Source organism: Lactuca virosa, chromosome 7, assembly GCF_052849685.1.
Source record: "Lactuca virosa cultivar CGN04683 chromosome 7, Lactuca_virosa_CGN04683_v6, whole genome shotgun sequence".
NCBI classification, from domain to species: Eukaryota; Viridiplantae; Streptophyta; class Magnoliopsida; order Asterales; family Asteraceae; genus Lactuca; species Lactuca virosa.
This window is the reverse complement of record NC_136432.1, coordinates 36,396,290-36,418,092: the sequence shown is the minus strand read 5'-3', so window position 1 is coordinate 36,418,092 and position 21,803 is coordinate 36,396,290. Positions and strand designations below refer to the sequence as shown.

The 21,803-nt window shown below is 32.0% G+C and overlaps 1 protein-coding gene and 1 long non-coding RNA gene across 8 annotated transcripts; both read left to right on the top strand.

Moving 5' to 3' along the window:
• Positions 1-9,111: 9,111 nt before the first annotated feature.
• LOC145124713 (transport inhibitor response 1-like protein Os04g0395600) lies at positions 9,112-11,545 on the top strand. Its single transcript, XM_079060161.1, has 4 exons — positions 9,112-9,306; positions 9,403-9,892; positions 9,968-10,466; positions 10,577-11,545. The coding sequence occupies exons 2-4, from the start codon at positions 9,420-9,422 to the stop codon at positions 11,330-11,332; spliced, it is 1,728 nt and encodes a 575-aa protein (XP_078916287.1). The 5' UTR covers positions 9,112-9,306; positions 9,403-9,419; the 3' UTR covers positions 11,333-11,545.
• Positions 11,546-16,156: 4,611 nt separating this feature from the next.
• LOC145124684 (uncharacterized) lies at positions 16,157-19,900 on the top strand. Of its 7 annotated transcripts, XR_013715690.1 has the most exons (7): positions 16,158-17,337; positions 17,443-17,912; positions 18,254-18,311; positions 18,478-18,543; positions 18,613-18,652; positions 18,775-18,840; positions 18,944-19,900. It is a non-coding gene; the product is annotated as an uncharacterized LOC145124684 (long non-coding RNA). The 7 variants fall into 7 exon arrangements; XR_013715689.1 differs by having other exon boundaries at positions 18,254-18,543; XR_013715686.1 differs by having other exon boundaries at positions 17,443-18,311.
• The last annotated feature ends 1,903 nt before the right edge of the window (positions 19,901-21,803 follow it).

The window sequence follows — 21,803 nt, the reverse complement described above, 5'->3', positions numbered from 1 at the left end:
CCCAACAAACTATTTTATAACTTAGAAGAGGGATGCCGTAATCCAAGCTATAAAATATTTGAAGGTAGGTGAATGACGATTCACCAATTTCCACCATGAAAAACGAAATAATTTATTAGGTTTTAATTGGATTTGAAAGTCCTAGATCTTTGAGATTCATTGAACTGTTCAAAGGCATGTTTCAATCTCGAGTGTGCCCTTCAGGTTTTGTGACTGGGATGCCGAGGATCACAAAACAAGGTGTGAATAACCATGCAAATATACTTGGTACCCTTAATATTTACCCCTTAATCAGTGTGCCGGTTAACCACACACGCTCCACCGATACTATGATAAATATTAAGTTACCCTTTGCCTACCTTGTTAAGTCCAGGTTAGTGTGCCGGTTAACCACACACGCTCCACTAACGACTTAAGCAAAGTGCAAAGTGTAATTTCATGGGTTAGCACCAAATTCACATTTTCCTAAGTAACTAAGATTGGGTATTAATAAGAGTTTAGTTACTTAGTATTTATCATTAATACTTTTAATGAAAGGAGAATTATAGTCCTTGTCCTACCCGTTCGGCTAACGACCCTCCACCAGTCAAGGAAGCGGTGGGTGAGAGTGGACACCCATTAAACTGCCATTTTATAGGCAGTAACCTTATACCCCCCTTATAGACCGGCTTCGTGAATGAGGCCTACTAACGGTAAGACTGACTTTACTCTTATACATATATATAAATATTATTAACTTATAATATTATAAAGTATAAGGGTTGAATTTTAACTTTTAAAATTCTAAGGGCTAACTTGGAATTAAAGTATTCATAAGTGAAAACTTTTCAAATTCCAAAACTTGAGGGCAAGTTTTGAAACTATTCAAAACTAATTAATTCCATAACTTATGAGTTTAAAGTAGTTTTAATTAAAAAAAAACTCTTCAAGTTCCATAACTTGAGGACAAGTTATGGAAGACTTTAAACTAATTAATAAAAAAAATAACTTTTTTTTTATTGTAACTTATGGAACTAATTAAGGTTACACTTTTTTTTTAATTTAATGAAGAGACTCTTGAACCTCCATAACTTGAGGACAAGTTATGGAGTCATAAAACCATTTAATTAGAACTAGACTCTTCATTTTGTAACCTTTGCCAACTTTTATGAGTTTTATGATTCTTAAATGTGACTTTTCATATAACTTGAGGACAAGTTACAAAAACACACTTTGGAATCAACTCTTAGATTAAAATGGATTGAAAACAACTATTTCACACAACTTTTCTATTAATCTAAGAACCTCATAAGAACAAGATAATTCAAATCATCAATCTTCAAGAAATTAGCATGAACATACAAACTAATACAAATCTTGAAATTATGACAATTATCTTAGAAATTGGATTAGCATGAACATTACCACATCAAAAACAAGTTTATAAGTCCAAAAACATCTTAGGGTAATGTTCCTAGTCCAATTCCAGCCAAAACAATCGAATATATGCATCCAACTCGATTTTTCAGCTACTTTTGCAAGTATAACAAGAAAACAAGCCTAGACTCTGATACCACTGTTGGGTTATGAGCATTCTAACACTCCTAAGTGTACATGCAACCCTAAATACCTTGGATCTATGTTTTCTCTATTATACATACAATTATGAACATCCAAGGTATTATCCTAATCTAGCATACAAAATAATAAATATAACAAGATAGAATACATACCTCTTTGATGTAGAATGTCTTCATGAAGCTTGAGTGCCTAGTGCCCCAAGTGTGACACCTCAAATGGTTCACACAACACCAAATACACTTGGAATAACTTGAGATAAACTTGAACACTCCTTGAAATCGTCTAGCCCTCACACTCACACATTAGTGCATGATTTCTTGAGCCATGGGATTCTTTTATATGGTGGCTATTAGGGTTACACCATGTAACTCATAACTTTACCCATTCCTTATGCTCCATGGATTTTAACCTCCATGGAGTATCCATGGGTCACCCCATGGACTTAGTCCAACATAAGGAATCTTGGATCACAAGCCCACATATATAAGAATGAATGATTTACACAATCAACCCATATATTTAATTAGTCTCCTTTTGATCACTTAATTAATTCCAAATTAATTCTTGATCAATACTAATTAAATAACCTTATTAATATATTAGAACTTATAATATATTAACCAACCTTAAGTGTTATTTCTCTCATTATAGTCTATCCAAATGCATGATGCCATGCAACCCAAATGGACCATGCCGGGTCGGGTCAAGTCTTACCAATTATAGTTATGGACTTAGACATTAATCCAACATATGTTACAGTTCAGCTACTTGTGAGGTGAGTTTTCCTCACTGTACTTCGGGTCGAAGGCACCAAGGTTGGCCATTGGTTTGATAACCTGATATCGTTGAGATGCTGCGTATGGAATATATATGCATGCTAGTTTGATATGCTAGTTGGTAGATCTGTAGGACTACCTGTGATACTGCCTGTTTATCTGTATATGATGTTATCTGTTATATGTCGACGTATTGTGTGGGTTGGGTTGAGATTGTACTGCTCTGTGTTGTAGCCAACAAACCGTGGAGCATACCAGATATGAGCTGAGGGCCAGGGAGGGCATGCCAGACTCATACTGAGGGCTCATGAGCATTCCAGATACGAGCTGAGGGCCGGGAAGGACATGCCAGAATCATACTGAGGGATTAGCGGTATTCAGTCCGAGGACTGATCAGGCTGGGGAGCAAGCCAGACATAAGCTATGGGTCAAGGGCAAGCCAGACTTATGCTGTGGGCTCAGGGGTAATCCGGTCTGTTAGCTGTGGACCCATTGCATGTTGTTATTATATTTGTACTATTTTCTATGTATTGGTATTTTAGGGGAACTTACTAACCTTTGGGCTTATAGTTTTGGATTATGTTTTAGGTACTTCAGAGGATCACGAAAAGGCGAAGGCGTGATCGTGCACCTCCTCATGTTTTGTTTCATGATTTTGGGATTACTCTTATATTGAACTCGTTTTGAAACCTATTTGTAAACAATTATGATCTTTTTGGTTGATTGAAGTTTAAATTTTTATGAGTGTTACATGGACTGCTATTTCTTGCATTTAACCCTAACCCTGAACTTTCCATATGCACACAGCCACTTATACCATACATAACAGCTTAAATTCATTTCTTTCTATAATAATTATGAGTCTTCAACGTTGTACTTTAAAATTTATTTATTCTTAGACACAGACACCACGCCACACCATACATACACCATCTTGACACCAGAGCCTCTAATATACCATTAAAGCAACATCAATTTTTGATAATTCACACCTCAAGTCTCCTGGACTTTATTTGTAATTTTGTTATATGAATTTGAGAGATTTTCTAATTCCACCACTCACCACTAATGTCATTCTCTTGTTGATATGAATTATAGATAATTGCAGTCACAAATGGCACAAACCTAAATGCAATTCAAGATTTCTAGGTCAGAAATCATGTTAGAAACTCAATGAACCAAAAAAAACACACATACACACAAATAGTATGTGTTTGATTGAGTGTGTGATTGTGTGTGTGTGTGAGAGAGAGAGAGAGAGCGAGAGAGAGAGAGAGAGAAGGAGAGAGTAACATGGGAGTGTTACCTCATTGAGTTAAGAAAGAGAAAGATAATAAAAACTGCGACCACATTTTATCTCTTAATTATGAAACCTGTATAGAGGCCTTTCCAGAATGGTGGTTTTCCCCTTAAATCCCATGTGTTTACTAATTTGCCCTCAGCTATGGAACCTTTGTAGACACTTTTCGTAAAAGAGAAAGATAGATCAATGTTACTAACAAAAAGTATAAAAAGCCATACTACTTATACCCTTGGTTAAAAGGTTCCAATTGACAACCATAAGCTCCACCTAAGAAAAAAGCTCAAGAAAGAAGCCTTGCCAATCCAAATGTAGGAATTTTGTTAATGTAAATCTCTAAAATGTTCCTTTTCCAAATATTAGGTCACTATACTCAAGCACTCCATATAAATAAGTCAAGAAGAGAAAAATCACATTACGAAGGTTTCAAACATAAACTGAGCACAAAGAGATAAGAATAGAACCAAGGGTAAAACCGTCCATTCTCCCTATAACATCTATCCTTGACCTGCACATTTGATTAAACCTCCAAAAGCCATTTTTCATCTCAAAATAATCACTTTACCTTTCTAAACCAACTTTACACTTCCATGGAAAGAGAGAACACAAAGCATTGGTAAAATAAACAAACAAATGGGTTATTCTTGTTAGTGTGGCTACTGCGAATCCAAAATTTTCATCACTTTTATGAGATGTTTCTCCTGAAATCTATTGTAGACCAAAAAATTAGGTAAAGAGTGCATGGGGGTGTTGCCGACTTAAACATCAAAAGTAAAATTAAACCAACAAAAATAATCAAATTTTGATGAAACCCAATTAGATTCAACATCAAAAAATTAAAATTTACAGAACTTAAACATAATACCCTTGAAATTTACAGAATTTAAACATAATACCTTAGATTTTATGAAGAAATAACAAAATCAAGTAAAAAAGTATCTATAATCTCGACAATGAAGATCGATTCATCATACAAAATTTGAACACAACCAGATTCTTTAATCATTCTCTAACAGAAAAGTGTTCAGAAAAATGAAGATGAAGAAGCTACCTTGGTGAATCCGAGTAAACGGAGCACACCAAGAAGGAAAGGAAGTTTGGTGGCAGATTAGGACAAAGAAGGCAAATAGAGCAAACTTTCGGCTCACCTGGATGACCCCTCGCACACAAATGCGTAAAACAGAACACCTCGACATTCTCATTCTTCCATTGATTTAAAATATGTACATCAATATGGATTTTTTTTTTATTTTTAACGTATTAGGATGGAAAAGGATGATGAACAAAGAAAGAGGCGTCGTGAGTGAGAGAGTGGGTTGTTTCTTCCTGCATAGAAAACAAAACTCATAAAAACCCGAGATGAAGAAAGTGTAGGAATAGATAACATACATAACAAAATAAAATCAGAAAAAATAAGCATACCCCCTTAGATTATACGGGAATCCAAAGGAACTAAAGAGGAAAGGAAAAACAATGGTTTGAATCGATTAGGGTTTCTTATAGTGAGAGAAATAGATCGAACATGATGAGATGGACCGTGGATGAAAATGGAATTGTTTGTTCCTTAAGATGCACAACAAACAATAATTGACAACACAATCAAGCCTCCTAGTTCTTTTATTGGTGCAGATATGGGTGGTGAAGGCGGCTTTATAGAGTATTTCCACTTACCTATTCAATTGGCAGAAAATACTGGTTCTTCTTTAACTATTGACTAGTTCAGTTTGAAGATGAGAGCTGAAGACCTATTCAAAACGTGAGTAATTCAATAACTTGTTGACTAGCTAAGATTTGGTTTTTTATATGCACAAATTCATTGTACAAATTGCATTTGGGTATGTACATCTTAAAATTCAGCATTTAAACCTAAATGCTTATTAAGGTATATATATATATATATATATATATATATATATATATATATATATATTAACTTAATTAATATAATTAAATACGTTAGATAATAAGATACTTAAAAAGAATGTGAGTATGTCTTCTTTAATCGTACAACGTTAAGTATGTTTTTTTGATTTTTTTTTATAAACGGCAAACTAATCTACTTCTAACTATCACTATCTATTTCTCAAATGAGACTTTAACTCATGAGTTCAATTAAAAGAGTCTCTCTTGTTAAACCGAGTGACGAAGGTTTTTGAGGGCGAGGAGGGGCTATCCCCCCTCCCCCTTGGTACAACCAAAATTAGACAACACAAAAGAGAAACCCACGAGGAGTACAAACGTAAACAATCGACTCAAAAAGGAAACGAAGAGGCCATGTAATGTTTATAAACTATATCTAGGTTCCCAAATCTTCTTATATATTCATTTTGAATTTAAAAATAATTAGAAAATATATGGAAAGTTAAATATTTTAGATATCCAAACATTTTAAAAATAATTATCCGAATATCAAATAAATTTGATTCGGATTTTCAGATTAGATACTCAAATACAAATATTTTCGAAGACTCCTAATGATATGGGAATTGATTTTTCCACTAAACCTTTTTATTAATCCACTGATACGTTAATTTATTGACAATTATACCCCTAGACCTATTTTAGTTTTAGTGATATTGAGGTCGTCCGGTATGGTTGCAACGGGCGTGTTCGTGGTCTAGCTGGCCACGAACCACGACCGTGCACACCATCCCGATGGCAAGTGGTGGTTCGTGGTCGTGAGGAGTCGTGGTCGGGACAACGAATGCAAACGGAAAATGTGATTGGGTGTAGAGTAACGGCCATATTTAGGGTTTAAAATCTTTTTTTTTTCTTTTTTTTTTTAATTTTACTTTTTAAACAACATTAAACCACTTCTATAAATACCACACCTATTCCTTCATTTTACTCATACAATTCTTTTCTCTTCTTCTCACCATCACACACTTCTTTTGCTTCATAAACTCAAAGTCAATGGCTCCTAAAAGGATGAATTGGTCAGAAAATGAAGAAGAGAACTTAACATTAGCATGGGTAGCTGTTTCAGAAGACTCAGAAATACCTCCTAATTTTTGGGTAAAAGTTGGAAACGTTTTCAATGATTTAATGGGTTGCCAAAGTCGTAATCTTGATAAAATATGTTCCAAGTTTCGCGACATGAGGGTAAAATGCCTTGAACTCAATGAGATTTATAACTTTGTTATAAACAACGTAGACGAATGCGACCCGTTTGTTGTGGCCATGCACCAATATGAAGACACGAAACACACGCCGTTTAAACACGTCAAAGCTTGACGAAAATTGAGAGAGTCCCCAAAATTTAGTCATTAAAAATAACGGTTAAAAACTAATTTAAGTTTTTTGTGGTTTCATTTTTATGTTTTTTTTAATATGTTTTTTATTTTATGTTGTGTGTTTTAAATTAATGTAATCTTTGTTTTATTGAATAAAAAACTAATTTAAAAAAAAATATGTTTTATTGTGTTTGTGAATTAAATTTAAACAAAAAAACTAATTTAAAAAAATATATGTTTTGTTGAATAAAAAAAATATGTTTTATTGAATAAAAAACTAATTTAAAAAAAGTATGTTTTATTGTGTTTTAATGTATTTTTAAATTAAATTTAAATAAAAAATGAGGTGAAGTTGTGTGTTTAGTGGTAGGGAATGTGGTGCTGATGTGACACCCACCATATATGTGGTATGTGGTAGGTATACCGGATGGTCTTGAGGAGAAAGAAATTCAAATGTTTAATGCTACATGACTTGTGGAAGACCCCTAATCACATTGAGATGATAATTATCGGTTTATGTTCTTGAAAGTAATAACTTTTTTTATACAAAAAATGAATATGTTTCCGTATTTCAAGCTCACTGTCTAATCCTTGTCCAACGATAATACACCTAATGAAAACGACAACACAATCCCTGCTTCTATCATAAGTTAGATCATCAAAACATTGTGGTCAACACATGTTTCGGTCAATAAAAAAAAATGAAAATGAAGTAGCAAGTCGCTAACATAGACAAAGATGAAGAAATAATGAAAGGTGGTGTAGTTTTCTTTTCCGATTGTTCACAACATAAAGCAAATAAGTGAAGAAAAATAATATGCCATCTTTATTGGTATTCTTACAAAATACAGTAAATTTTAAACGTTTAAACAATTTTGAAAGTATTTAAAAGTACAAATACTATATCAAATATAATTTTAAAAAAATACGATCCTTATTATAAAAGTTATTATTAGTTCCATTGGAAACGAACATAATCTAGACAGCCCTTACAGCTCTATTAATGGCTGCTGATGGACACACATGGGGCATATTGGTTTTTGTCGAAAAAGATAACCCAAAGGTTTTGTCCCCGGGTTATTAAAAAATTACAGTTTTGCTCCACAACTTGAATCTTTAACGTTTTCCATCCCTAAATTAGTTTCTGTATTTGCTTCTTATCTTTTCTGCTGACGCCGTTTATAAGAGGGTTAAGTTATCGCTAATTGGTTATTCTGTTACATGTCGCCGCATTCCAAACAAACCAATAACCCCTTAAAATTTTGGATTTCGCTTTCTAAATAGAAAATATATAACGATAAAAATTAAGAATCAAACCTTATAATTTGGCTGAAAGATCGAGATCTTAATCAACAACTCTAAATAAAATCAAATATTCACTTTTAAAACACTATATGTTGAGATAGAAAACTAACTAAATGCAAATATAAACCTACAAAATTTTTTAACAATCTAGAACCTATATAAAAACTTAAAAAACACACATTTTTGTCAACTTGAATAGTGTTTGACTTTAATGCTAGAAATTAAATGGTTAAAGTAATTATCTATATATAAATAAGGATAAGATGATCATTTTTTTATCATTAATGTTGTGAATTAAACAATAATATGAATTCTGGTTATGTTTGTGTTTTGATTTGTTTATGTGATATGATTCTTAACTATAAATTTAACGGTTTTACTAACAATGACACCTCTCCTAAGCCCCAACATTCATCGACGAGTGCCATCATTGTATTTAGACGCGTCGAGGTTTACGCTAAAAAAGAAACAACTATGAATTGAAATTCTTTATTGCATGCACGAATCCAATAAAGTTTTCCTATCATGAGTTTGATGAGTGAATGTTTTAATGTGTGACAAGTTGTTTTATGCAAAGAGACAAAATCACAAAAAGTTATGGATTTATAATTAATACGTATTTATTTGATTTGTATTTGATATTTTTAGTTTCATAATATAATAGAATATAATAGAGCATATATAATGATGATATGATATCAAGATGTTGTTTTTCAAAATATAGTTTTACAATCATAAAAGAATAACAACGAATCTTGTTGCATATTTTCCTCTTATTTCGATTTAAGTTTATATATAAAATTAACTTATAATTATAATTGAAGTATAAAAAAATGAAAAAATCACAATAGAAACCAAATTTGTAATTTTAATATACCCGCAAGGACTGAATTTATAATTTAACCTTACATAATCAATGGTGGAAAGCCGAATGACAGCACTGAGCTCCTTTAATGGCTGCTGGAATAATATGTTAAATTCCGTCTTTTCAGATATATATTTATTACAGTTTAAACCCTTTTTCTCCTTCTCCATTTCCCCCAATTTTTTCTACTTCAAATCTGTAGTTCTTCAAGTTTCTTCTACAAAACTTCGTCACCAAATCCAACAACGTTAGAAAGAAAATTTTCAGGTGCGACATTATATTCTCTGTGTTCTGGTTGCTTTTACATGCTGCTTTTTAAGCTAAGAGAATGAATCTGCTTTAAAATAATGGAAACCGTTGCAGTTTTTGCAGCAGCGGACATGGATCTAGCTCCAACCACACCGTGGACGCTGCCGGAGGAATTTCTGAAACGAACGTTTTCGTTGATAAGCTCCGACAAGGATCGAAACTCGGTATCGCTAGTCTGCAAAGACTGGTACAACGCTGAGCGGTTGACCCGGCGGCATGTATCCATAAAAAACTGCTACTCTATTTCACCGGAAATCGTAGCTGCTAGGTTTCCGGCGATCCGCAGCGTAACGCTGAAGGGAAAACCTAGATTTTCCGATTTCAATCTGGTGCCGGCGGACTGGGGAGCTGATGTTCAACCATGGCTAAATGTTTTCGCTACTGCGTATCCTTTTCTGGAGGAGCTGAGACTGAAGAGAATGGTGGTGACTGATGAGAGTTTGGAGTTTTTAGCGTTGAATTTTGATGGATTCAAAGCTCTATCACTCTTAAGCTGTGATGGATTCAGTACTCTTGGCCTCGAATCCATTGCTACTCATTGCGAGTAAGCTTTTCCATCTCCCTTTTCGATTCTACAGATTCTTTGTTTTGATAAACTTTCGAAATCTTCATTTTGTAGAAACCTAACAGAACTCGACATACAAGAAAATTCAATTATTGATCTCGGTGGAGACTGGCTAAGTTTCTTCCCAGAAACCTTAACCACATTACAAGTTCTTAATTTCGCAACTTTAAACAGCGAAGTAAGTTTCGAAGCATTAGAGAGTCTCGTTTCTCGATGCAAATCGTTAAAGGTACTAAAAGTTAACCGGAAAGTAAATTTGGTTCAATTGCAAAAGCTTCTTCTCCTTGCTCCACAGTTGACGGAGCTCGGCACCGGTACATTCTCCGACGACCTCGACCCCAATCCTACTTCAATCACCGACCTTGCAAACACTTTCGCTAAATGTCAAAACCTTCATTCAGTTTCTGGTTTTTGGGACGCTACGTTGATTTATCTACCCATTATATATCCTGTGTGTGAAAATTTAACCTTTCTGAATCTGAGTTATGCGAGTCTTGGAGCTGATGAACTCGAACAGATTCTTCCTCGCTGCAAACGCCTACGTCGCCTCTGGGTAAATCAGTGACCTTTTATTTTTCACTTAACAGAATGACTTAATGAGTTAAGCCAAAGTATGAAAGTACTTTCTACATTAAGACATTAAGGAATTGATATTGTTTTCAGGTTCTTGATACAGTTGGGGACAAGGGTTTGGAAGCAGTCGGATCATACTGCCCGTTACTAGAAGAGCTCCGAGTTTTCCCTGTCTTCCCGGTTGACCCGAGTCAACCGGGCGTGACCGAGTCCGGTCTCGTATCCATATCTCACTGCCCGAACCTCAATTACATCCTCTACTTTTGCCAACGAATGACAAACGCGGCCGTAATCACCGTTGCCCGAAACTGCCCGAATTTCACCCACTTCCGTCTTTGCATAATAACCCCCTACGCACCCGATTCCATAACCAACGAGCCAATGGACGAAGCCTTCGGTGCAATTGTCAATTCCTGTTCCGACCTTCGCCGGCTTTCCGTTTCCGGCCTTCTAACCGACCTAACTTTCGAATACATCGGGAAACACGCGAAAAACCTTGAAACACTTTCGGTCGCGTTTGTGGGCGATAGTGATTTGGGCATGGAATGTGTGATGAGAGGCTGCCCGAAGTTGAGGCGGGTAGAGATACGGGACTGCCCGTTTGGTGACGTGGCATTGCTTTCGGGGTTGGAAAGGTATGAGTCGATGCGGTCTTTGTGGATGTCGGCTTGTAATGTGACAATGGAGGGGTGTAAGAAGTTGGCGGAAGAGATGCCGAGGTTGAATGTTGAGGTGATTAATGATGAGGAAGATGGTGGTGATGATTTTGTTGCGAATAAGGTTTATGTTTATCGGAGTGTTGCGGGACCACGAAAAGACGCTCCTCCGGTTGTTGTAACATTGTGAGGGGCGTTTGGTGTGTAGAATGTTATTTTTTGGAGGAATGTAATCGGTTAAAAGAATTGGAATATTATGGAATGTAATATGTCATGTGTTTGGTTTAGGTTGGAAGGAATAGGAATGTGTTGTGTGTTGGAAAAGCTTCTCGATGCCCCGAGTTGTTGGGTCGAAAATTAACGTTGTTATTGTTTAACTTTAACGAGTTCCATTGTTTATCTATGTTTATGTTTTGAGTTTGGTTTTTGGTTCTTTACCTAAAAATTATTGGAAACCCATATTTTATTGATCAAGTTGAAATTTTATTGGAAACCCATATTTTATTGATCAAGTTGAAATTTTATTGATTAAAAGTTACACTTTATCTTAGTAACATGTCATTTATTCACTTAATGTTTTATTCACAAACTATGTAAAAGGAAAAATAAATAAAGGTGTCTTAAGTTGTATCATCATGAAGTTTATTGAGTTAAAAAGTAAGTTAACCACAAATTATTTTTAAAATAAAATGTTTGGTGTATCATCATGAAGTTTATTGAGTTAAAAAGAAAGTTAACCACAAATTATAACTAAAGTACAATGTTTGGTGCCAACTTATGGAAAGATTCGATAAATCACTAGGGCATATGGTTGAATTCGAATAAATGTAATGGGCGACAAGTATGGATGGCCCTCAATTACATGTTCTCTTGTAGCATTGAACTTCAACACCACGATTCCATTCCATCACAGATTGGCCATGGGTATGAGTAGTGTGATTAAGCTACTAGTGGATCTTTGGATTTATGTTTATTTTGAGACTACCACTAAAATATCAAAATTGGTGGTCTTATGGTCTAATAAATTGATAATTTCTTTTGTTCTTTTAACAAAATGACCTAATATTTTGCAATTAGTAAATTGCAAACTTGCTTTTACACAAAAATTGTTTTGTCAAATCTAACAAAAAAAAACTATAAAAATAATATTATTAGAGAAAATGACTTAGAAGAGCAACAAACTTTACATTATAAATTGATAATTTCTTTTGCTCTTTTAACAAAATGAGTTAATATTTTGCAATTAGTAAATTGCAAGCTTGCTTTTACACAAAAATTGTTTTGTCAAATCTGACAAAAAAAAAAATATAAAAATAATATTATTAGAGAAAATGACTTAGAAGATCAAACTTTAAACGTGTCTAAATAAATATTTATTTATCAAAAATTATTTTACCAAAAATCATAACTTAACTTTAAAAGATCTCTTGTTTTTTAGAAAACAAAATTTTGCATCTCTAGTGTTTATATATACAAAAAACATATTTATACAATACAAAAATAGAGTTTAAAATCATTTTTATAAACAAACTAATTTTATTGTCTTAAAATCATTTTTACATAGTGTTATTTCCTATAATTTTAATGCATTTGGAGAAACAACACTTTCTGAATTTGAAGCAACACTTCCTGGAATGATACAACACATTTTAGATAATATACTACATTTTTTTTTACTAAATTGTAAAAATAGTCATTGTGGTTGTCAAAATTATATAATTTTGATGGTGCATCAGTAGTCTAATTTTAAATATTTTTAATGATTTTGGTCCATATTAGAGGTGACAATGAGTCGATCTGGGTTGGGTTTGGCTTCAACCCATTTAATAATTGGGTATAAAAGTTCAACCCAACCCAGTCTGTTTATCTAAATGGGTTGATATTTCCAATATAACATAACCTTTTAGATAAATGGGTTGTTACCGGGTTGTCATGTTTATGTAGTTTCTGACCCAACCTATTAAATAAATGGGTTAAACTTGAGTTAACCTATTTAAAATCAATTAAATAAATTATATAATTAAATATTATACCACTTAAATTATAAAACTTAAATAAAACTTCATATAATTATGACAAAAGCACAATGCTAACTCATATATACAAATAAATTGTTCAAATAACATTAAAAATGTCTAGTTTCACAGTGATTTTGGAAAGTGACCAGTATTATCGTCGCTAAAAAAATGGAAATTAGGATTGAATTTTATTAAATATAGATAATAATAATGCAACATTATAATTTACAAATTAATACTTCGATTAATACATAATAATATTTAAATAATGTTAAATTATATATATATATATATATATATATATATATATATATAATTTAATATTATTTAAATATTATTATGTATTAATCGAAGTATTAATTTGTAAATTATAATGTTACATTATTATTATCTATATATATATATATATATATATATATATATATATATATATATATATATATATATATATATATATATAAAGTTTAATAGGTTGACGGGTTGAAAGCAGGTTGATAATTTTTACCCAACCCAACCTATTTTATTAAATGAGTTAGACGGGTTGAACCATTTAAGTTAAATGGGTTGAAAATCTCAACCCAACCCGCTAATTTTGGGTTAGATTGGTGGGTTGGGTCGATTTTTTTCAACTCTAGTCCATATACACTTGAAATTACTTTTATACCCTTATAATTTATTTTTTCCAATGTTTTTTAGTAGTTATAATACTTAAATATTATAAAATTTAACCTCACTCACCCACGCCACCGTCTTCTCTCTCCTCCACAACACATATCCCACCCTATAATGGAATAAAAGGCCCCCCCCCCCCCCAAAAAAAAAAAAATCTGAAAACGTCCGTTAAACCACCGACCTACACGTCGGAGTCATCAGACTCTTTCCCAAATGTCCCCGGATTTACACCGTTAACGTCCGTTAAACCACCGACCTACACGTCGGAGTCATCAGACTCTTTCCCAAATGTCCCCGGATTTACACCGTTGTCGTAGATCTAAACTAGATGAAAATAAACCATATATATTCTCTGTCGTCGTTTCCACCTTCATCTTCGCAGACGCAAACGCTATGGCTTCGACAATCTCCGCCAGCAGAATGGTGGCACTAGGGTTTCGACAATCTTCGACGATGAGTATCCCCACTAGGAATAATCACCATCTACGTGAAAACCCTAATCCAGAGCTTGAAGCACAACCCTCATCCAGATGAGAAGGGCGGCAACGCTAGGGTTTTGGAAAATAAGAAGGGTAGCGATTTTAGGAGATCTATAAATGTTGACAAATGTGGTGGTGGTGGATGAAAACCCTTATCATTAAAAGATGAAGAGAGGCACCGATGAAGGTGGTTTGGGTAGGTGATGGTATCAGTGAGTTTTCTAGCATGGCATGTCCTGTTTTTATGACTTTCCATGCCAGATCCCGTTTTTCAGACGACGCTAGGCTTTTCTACCATGGCAGGTGGTGGTGTTCGACATGTGTGGTGTCCGACAGATGGCGATGGTAATCCTATGATGGTGGTGGTCCTACACGTAATGGTGTCCGAAAACGATATATATATATATATATATATATATATATATATATATATATATATATATATATATATATATATATATATATATATATATATATATATATATAGAGAGAGAGAGAGAGAGAGAGAGAGAGAATGTGTGTGTATGAGTGAGTGAAAGAGAGATGGAATAAATGTCTTCAACAATGAGGGATGGGTGGGTTAAAAAGAGAAGGGGCGGGTGGGTATGAATTTTCTTTTTTGGTATTTTAATTTAAATAATTAGAAAATAATTAAAAGAAATTAAAAATGAATTATTTAAGGGAAAATTTGTAATTTCAGGTTATGTATGGACCAAAAACACACAAAAAACGCAAACCATACGGAACAAAAACCACACAAGGTATCCAAAATAGACAAATGATGCACCATCAAACATTTTTAGACCAAAATCACATAATTTTAACTACATGGATCATATTTGCAATTTTAATTATTATGATTGTTAAAATGGAAAATTTTGATGTTATCATATATATATATATATATATATATATATATATATATATATATATATATATATATATATATATATATATATATATATATTAGTTGATTATGTGCATAAATTGATAATAGTTTGACCAAGGTAGCTAACATCACCTATTAGGTCTCATGACTATTCTATAGAGACCAATGATAAACAATAATTCTTATTTAGACATTTTCATCGTGAGTAATGGAATATTCTTTTACTTTTAGTTTCTATCATCCTCATACTCCATATAATTAAAAACTTGTCACTATTTTACTATCCCAATCAAATAAAACAATAAAATGACGACAAATGTTTGAATTATATAGAGTATGTAAATGACAGGTACTAAAAGTAGGAGAATATATATTTTTTCTTTTATATAAATCAAACATCCTCGTATCCATCTTCTGTTAATTAGATCAAAACAAATATCAAAATGAAATGAATAATATAGAAAATTAATGGATTTCATATGTCATTTCTAAATATTATTAAAAAAAACCCTTAATTCACCAATGAAACAATCAAGACCATTGATTGTATTTTAATCCTATGTTTTTCACCTTTAGATCAAATCGCTGACATCATCATCATTAAATTTTTGATCAAACACAATTACAACTAATTATGAAATCTTTAAATTCAGCAATTATGTTTTTAATTTAAACAAATCATTCAATTTATCTCTGAGATATTATATTTTTGATCAAACATAATTACAACTAATTATGAAATCTTTAAATTCAGCAATTATGTTTTTAATTTAAACAAATCATTCAATTTATCTCTAAGATATTATATTTTTATCAAACATAATTACAACTAATTATGAAATCTTTAAATTCAACAATTATGTTTTTAATTTAAACAAATCATTCAATTTATCTCTGAGATATTAGTTTCTCGATAAATCTAACCAAAAACATTAATCAACCCATCTTTATTCTTCTCTTTCTTTCTCTTTTAAACCATAATTCCATAATCCTCTTCATCCTCCATGTCCTGGTTGTGCTACGAGGAAAATTTTATAATCCTAAATCTACTCCCAAAAACTCTCTCTGTATTCGTCCATCAGCCATACTTTTAAAGGACTCCCTGTTAGATGGCTTCCAACGTTCTTTTTTCTCTCTATTTCCCACCACCGGTATATGAGCCACCGCCTCACCATGAGTCTCCCACTTTATCTCTGTAGAAATTGGTTCTCTAAAAACCCTTAAAAAAGCAACTGAATTTTCTTGAATAAGATTGGTGATTCATGGCCCTTCCACTACTTGCTGCATAGTTCTTTTCCATCGCTACTCTTACCCGTTATCAGTAAGTCACAAAATCAAATCTAATTTCTTGGTCCCCATTTCTTAGATAAGTTATTACTCGACCTCACCCTCCAACCTGAATCTTCACCTTATCGCACCATCGTCTCCTAACACAGCTTTGCCTTACCAGTGACCTTACTAAGGTTATAGAGGATGTTTGATTCCAAAATTGTGGTATTGCAGATGTTTACTGATCTGATATTTCTTTTTCCATCGCTTTTCTTACCCGTCATCAATAAGTCACTGAATCCAATCTAATTTCTTGGTCTCCGTTTTTTAGATAAGTTAGTAATCGACCTCAACCTCAAACCCGATGACCGCTTTCTTATCAGAGCAACATCGTTTTTTTTTTCTAAATACCCGTTTCACATTCGTACCGGTGAAGTTTCTTTCATTTTCATATTTAAATATCATATATATGAAGGGCATGAAGATTAAAGGAAGTGTTCTGATGGAAAGAGTATGTTTTCATCTTTTTTTTTTAGTAAAAGGCGAAAAAATAGTTCCCTTTGTGCTCACTGGCTACATGAATCAGAATTTTTTGTGCACACTACCTGTTTGATAAAATGATTGAACCAAATTTTATGATCAGCAAATTATGTAACTGAGGCTTTTAGATTGATTTGTGTTCTTGATTGTACAGAGTTTTTTTTTTTGAGTAAGTTTTATGTTTGAAACTTTAATCTTTTTGGGGTTTTGAAATATAATCATCATATGTATTGTAACTTTTCGATTGCATACATCGGTCCGTGATGATAGAAGTTGCATAAGGAAGACATATGATGTACGTTGAGGCAGGGCAGTTGAAGACCTGAAGGTACACAACAAAATCATCAGAATAAATTAATTTGTTAATTCTTTTTCCCTTCTCATTTCGTCTCTTTTTACTAACTTCTTCCTATTCATGTGTTTTTTCTTTTAGGTAAAGAAGTTATAAGAGGGATATATGATCTACTTTCTTGTACATCTCAACTACTCCATTGATCATGACTTTAGTACAAACCAATAAATATCTAGAATCCATAGATGCTTCACGCTTGTTTCGATTTTCGGCTAATTGTAATCCAAAATATTTCTCTTTTTTTTTGGCAGTGTGACCTACTTTTCTGTTGAAAACTTTTTTTTTGCATCGTAATCCCTTGGAAAATTATCACATGTTTCATTCCTATTGATCGACATCTGTTGAAGAATTACAATCAGGCATAAACTCTTAAATATGAGATTATTGATTGAATGTTATATAAACTAATATTTGCATGATATTTTTGCATTTCGAATCTGTAGTTGCTACCAAATGTCTGATTCATTTTATTTGTGGGGTTATAATAGCTAATTAATCGGTTGATTTGAAGCTCTTTCACTTTGCCTGCTACCAGATGCTATCTACCAAGGGTATGTTACCAGATGATATCTTTATTTGGTTCTGTCATCACATTTCTAAATGTCTGATTCATTTAATGGTAGTTTTGTGTTGCTTAAATTTTTTGTTGTTCCTTTTCCATGCATTCTCCTGATGGTTTAAAAGATGATATCACAACAGTGATTGATAGTTTTTCATGGTAATGTGTGTAGATGAAGCAATGCAAAAATAGAAAATCCTTGAATAATAATTTTTTGGTTATCAGGTTTACTAAAAAATTGATTGAATAATGTTTAATCACCTTTTCTCTGTATCACAATACCTAACTATGGGTTGTTTTTTCATCTTTTCGACCATGGTATTTACCCCTCAGCCATTCATGGTTCTTTCTATTATCACGTAGCTATTCGATTTGGTTTAGAAATAACGAGGTAACTTCTATATACTTTCTCTACTTTTGTTTTTCTGCTTTCTCTATCAACATTTGCAATTTTAGTTCCCTGGCAACAATTTACATGTTGCATATTAACAACTGTTATTTTTGAAAAATGGCCAAGTTACATGATGATAAGATGTGGCATTGTTCCTGATTTTCAGGATATATCCAGCCATGAAGGTTGCTTAGTTCGCCAAAAGCCATATTAAGATTTCTTAAGCATGAAGGTGTTTTTTTAATATCAACAAGAAAAATCTTAGGTTTACTTCTAATTTTTGATGTTATTATGTGTGCAGTTACTGGATCTTGGATTTAGGTTCATCAAGAGACTTGATGGTATATTTCTTTCCTGATGTAGTTTATTTTTGTCATTTTTGTTTTTATTTTTGATTTATTGTTGAACTCAAACGAGTTAAGTGCTAATAAAAAGGTTTGTTTCTGTATGTCCTTGATGGTAGTTGAAACTTGAAACTTCAAAGAAGAGTGAACCTCCATGTTCTTCCTATCAATTCAATAAAGTCTAGGTAGTAAAACCTAAAATAACCAGTCTCATCTTATCAACGTTTAATTTATATACAAGTAAATTCTAATTCTAATCATGATTTGCATGTTGCTATATATTTGCAGCCTATTGGAGTCATTTGTTCCATTTGGAGGGTTCTTCTCCATGGCATATGATATCAAGACTCCATTAAGGTTCTCAAACCATTTTGTATATGTGTGTTACATTTGTGATGACAAATTAAAGCTAGAAGTAAATGCTATTTCTAAAGGACGGCAGGTCAATTTTAAACCATTATCGAGCAACCTTACCTTCTTGGCTACAAACTTCTCAACTTTCCATAAACCCTGAAACAAATATCATGCAAACCCAATACAATCCTGTTACAGTGCATGCCAAAGTTGTCGGCCTGCAAAAGAAATGGCAGAGTATTTGTCAACATCTTCATCATTGAAAACCTTACATGCAGATGTTACCTAAAGGAAGGAACATACTTATTTTCTCAGGTAATATTTTTGCACATATTATAGTAAAAGAAAATGCTTAGTCTTTTTTACTTTGTAACCATATAGATAGTGATATCTATTTGTTGCTTAAACTATTTTTCAATTGCTTGACTCAACCAATTATTCTGTAGGTAAATTCTTTTCCATTGTAGCATATGTTTAACGTTCTTTTTTTCATTTTGGAAAAGTTTTCTCCTGAAAATTTCAATCTTGATTTCTCTGTGACACTGTTTTTATTTTAGTGGAAACAGAAAGAATTTTAAGGTTGTCATGTTTAAGCTGCGATTTCAGAAATATAGGGCTTAAGGGGGATTTTATACAAATCCTTTGAGTTTTTTAAGTTGTTGAAGAATATTAAGGTAAGGATCCTTCTTCCTTTATTCAAGTTTGGATTTTTCTCAGTGTTCAGATGCGTACACTAATACTGATTTTAACTTTTGAAATCTTATTTTTCATTTTTGGTAATTTTCCAGTTTGAAATCTCATGTTAATTACATAATCTCATGTTAATTACATTTTCAGCGTTGTGTACTTTTCAAGTTTGAAACATGATGTTATCAAAATGATACATATAAATTTTGAGTGTATTATTATAGAATTTCTATTGATAAATAAAATACACATTATCATATTATCAACATGATGAAATTTTTCTAAATATAATTTTGTGAAAGTATATATATTAGAGAATACAATCATACAACGAGTAATAACCATCCGACTTTAAAAAAGGTAACATGCTCATCATGATTCAGTGCAATTTTAGCTAATTATCTTAATAAGTTTAATTATAAGGTATAACTACTGTAATAGGTACTCAATGCTTAACATTTATTCTAATTTATTTTAAGAATGGATTTGTTTTATGATATTAATTTTTTTAATATATGTTTGAAGAATTTAATAAATTCATTTTAAGCCATTAATGCATCCAATTCGTTTTCTATGAAAAAGTGTGTCATTTATGTTTATAAATAAAACCAATGTGTTTCGATTTTTTAGTGTTGTTTTTGAAAAAGTAGCAATGTACTATTCCTTTTTCCAATAATAAGGATGTAGTTTTTATATTTACTTAACTGATTCGTATAGCATCATCAATTTATCATTTTTACTTAAATATATTGCAATTAAATATGTATTGACATTATTAATAATTATTATAAAAAATTTATACATATAAAATGAATGACTTTTCTTTCATCACACATCTAATACTTAGCACATGAAAGACAATTATCGTACATAGTATAGTATGAATCTTTTTAAACTTTGCCCACATGTTTGTATTCAGTAAGTAGAAACAAAGTTTGTTGCTCTACAAGTGACCATATTTATTCAATTGTATTGCTCATTTATCCGTCTTTTGAAAACCATCTTGATACTGTGTCGGCTTTTTATAACTTTATATGTTTCCCGCGTTTTACACGGGTCATAATCTAGTTATTTTATATAAGTAGGAAGATAGATATGAATAAAAGGTAAGAGAATATTTATTTTTTCCTGTAAAAAACCATATATTTTACTATTATTTTGTTTTAAACTTAATATTTTATTTATTTAAAAAAAAAACTCATTTTTTTCGTTTTAACACTCTTAATAGGTTTTACAAGTAATCAGTAAGTAATAAACAAATTGTTTATATGACAAAAACAAGACAATAAAACCACTATATATTGATAATTTCGCGGTTAAACTGTTGCATTTTATTTTGGCCAATCAAAGTCACATATTTTTCTAAATAAATATTCGGTGTGACCATTATGTTAGTTTAGGAGGTATTAAAATTAACATGGTTTCTTATTACCTACATGATATCATATGTATTCTATGAAATAAAATCATGCTTTTTGAAATGACTTGTCATTTTTCAGTTTAGCAAGTCATACACATACAATATTAGATATATGAGAAATTATTTCAAATTTTAGTAAGTATATATTATGTCATGTAGGTTAATCAGAAGTCATGTCAATATTAACAGACGTTAAACCAAAATTAGGAGGTCAAAATGGAATTTTCTTTAAAAATGGATCATATCGATTAAAATAAAATATAGTGGTTAAATCGCAAAAAAAAAAAATGGATATATAATAAAAACAATATAATCTTGCCGGTTTTGACAAAACTTTTTTTTCTTTGGATCTAACTATTCTTTTCGGCTAATAATTTACATGTCCATTATGATGTTTATTATGCTCTAGGTGGTTTTGAACATTAATATCTCAAGGAAATATTATATTGTTTTTTAAACGAGGAGAAAAGTTTTGTCTAATTTTTGTTGGCAAAATGGATATTATAGGTTACCTAGAGATTATAAGAGACTGTAGTGGGTGAAAAACATCTATCTAAATTGGCTTGGCACATTATATTATTTTTAGAATCATACGTTCTCAAACTCCAATCTATGTTAGCAAATTCTTATCTTAGTTTTTATGTTTTTTCCATTAAAAATATTGTCAATCTCATAAGTGATTTGATT

Bases quoted from the DNA above. Each gene is read 5' to 3' on its own strand.
- LOC145124713 (XM_079060161.1), top strand. From the start codon at position 9,420: ATGGATCTAGCTCCAACCACACCGTGGACGCTGCCGGAGGAATTTCTG. The intron at 9,893-9,967 runs GTAAGCTTTTCC...TTCATTTTGTAG, and splicing joins TCCATTGCTACTCATTGCGA to AAACCTAACAGAACTCGACA. The intron at 10,467-10,576 runs GTAAATCAGTGA...TATTGTTTTCAG, and splicing joins AACGCCTACGTCGCCTCTGG to GTTCTTGATACAGTTGGGGA.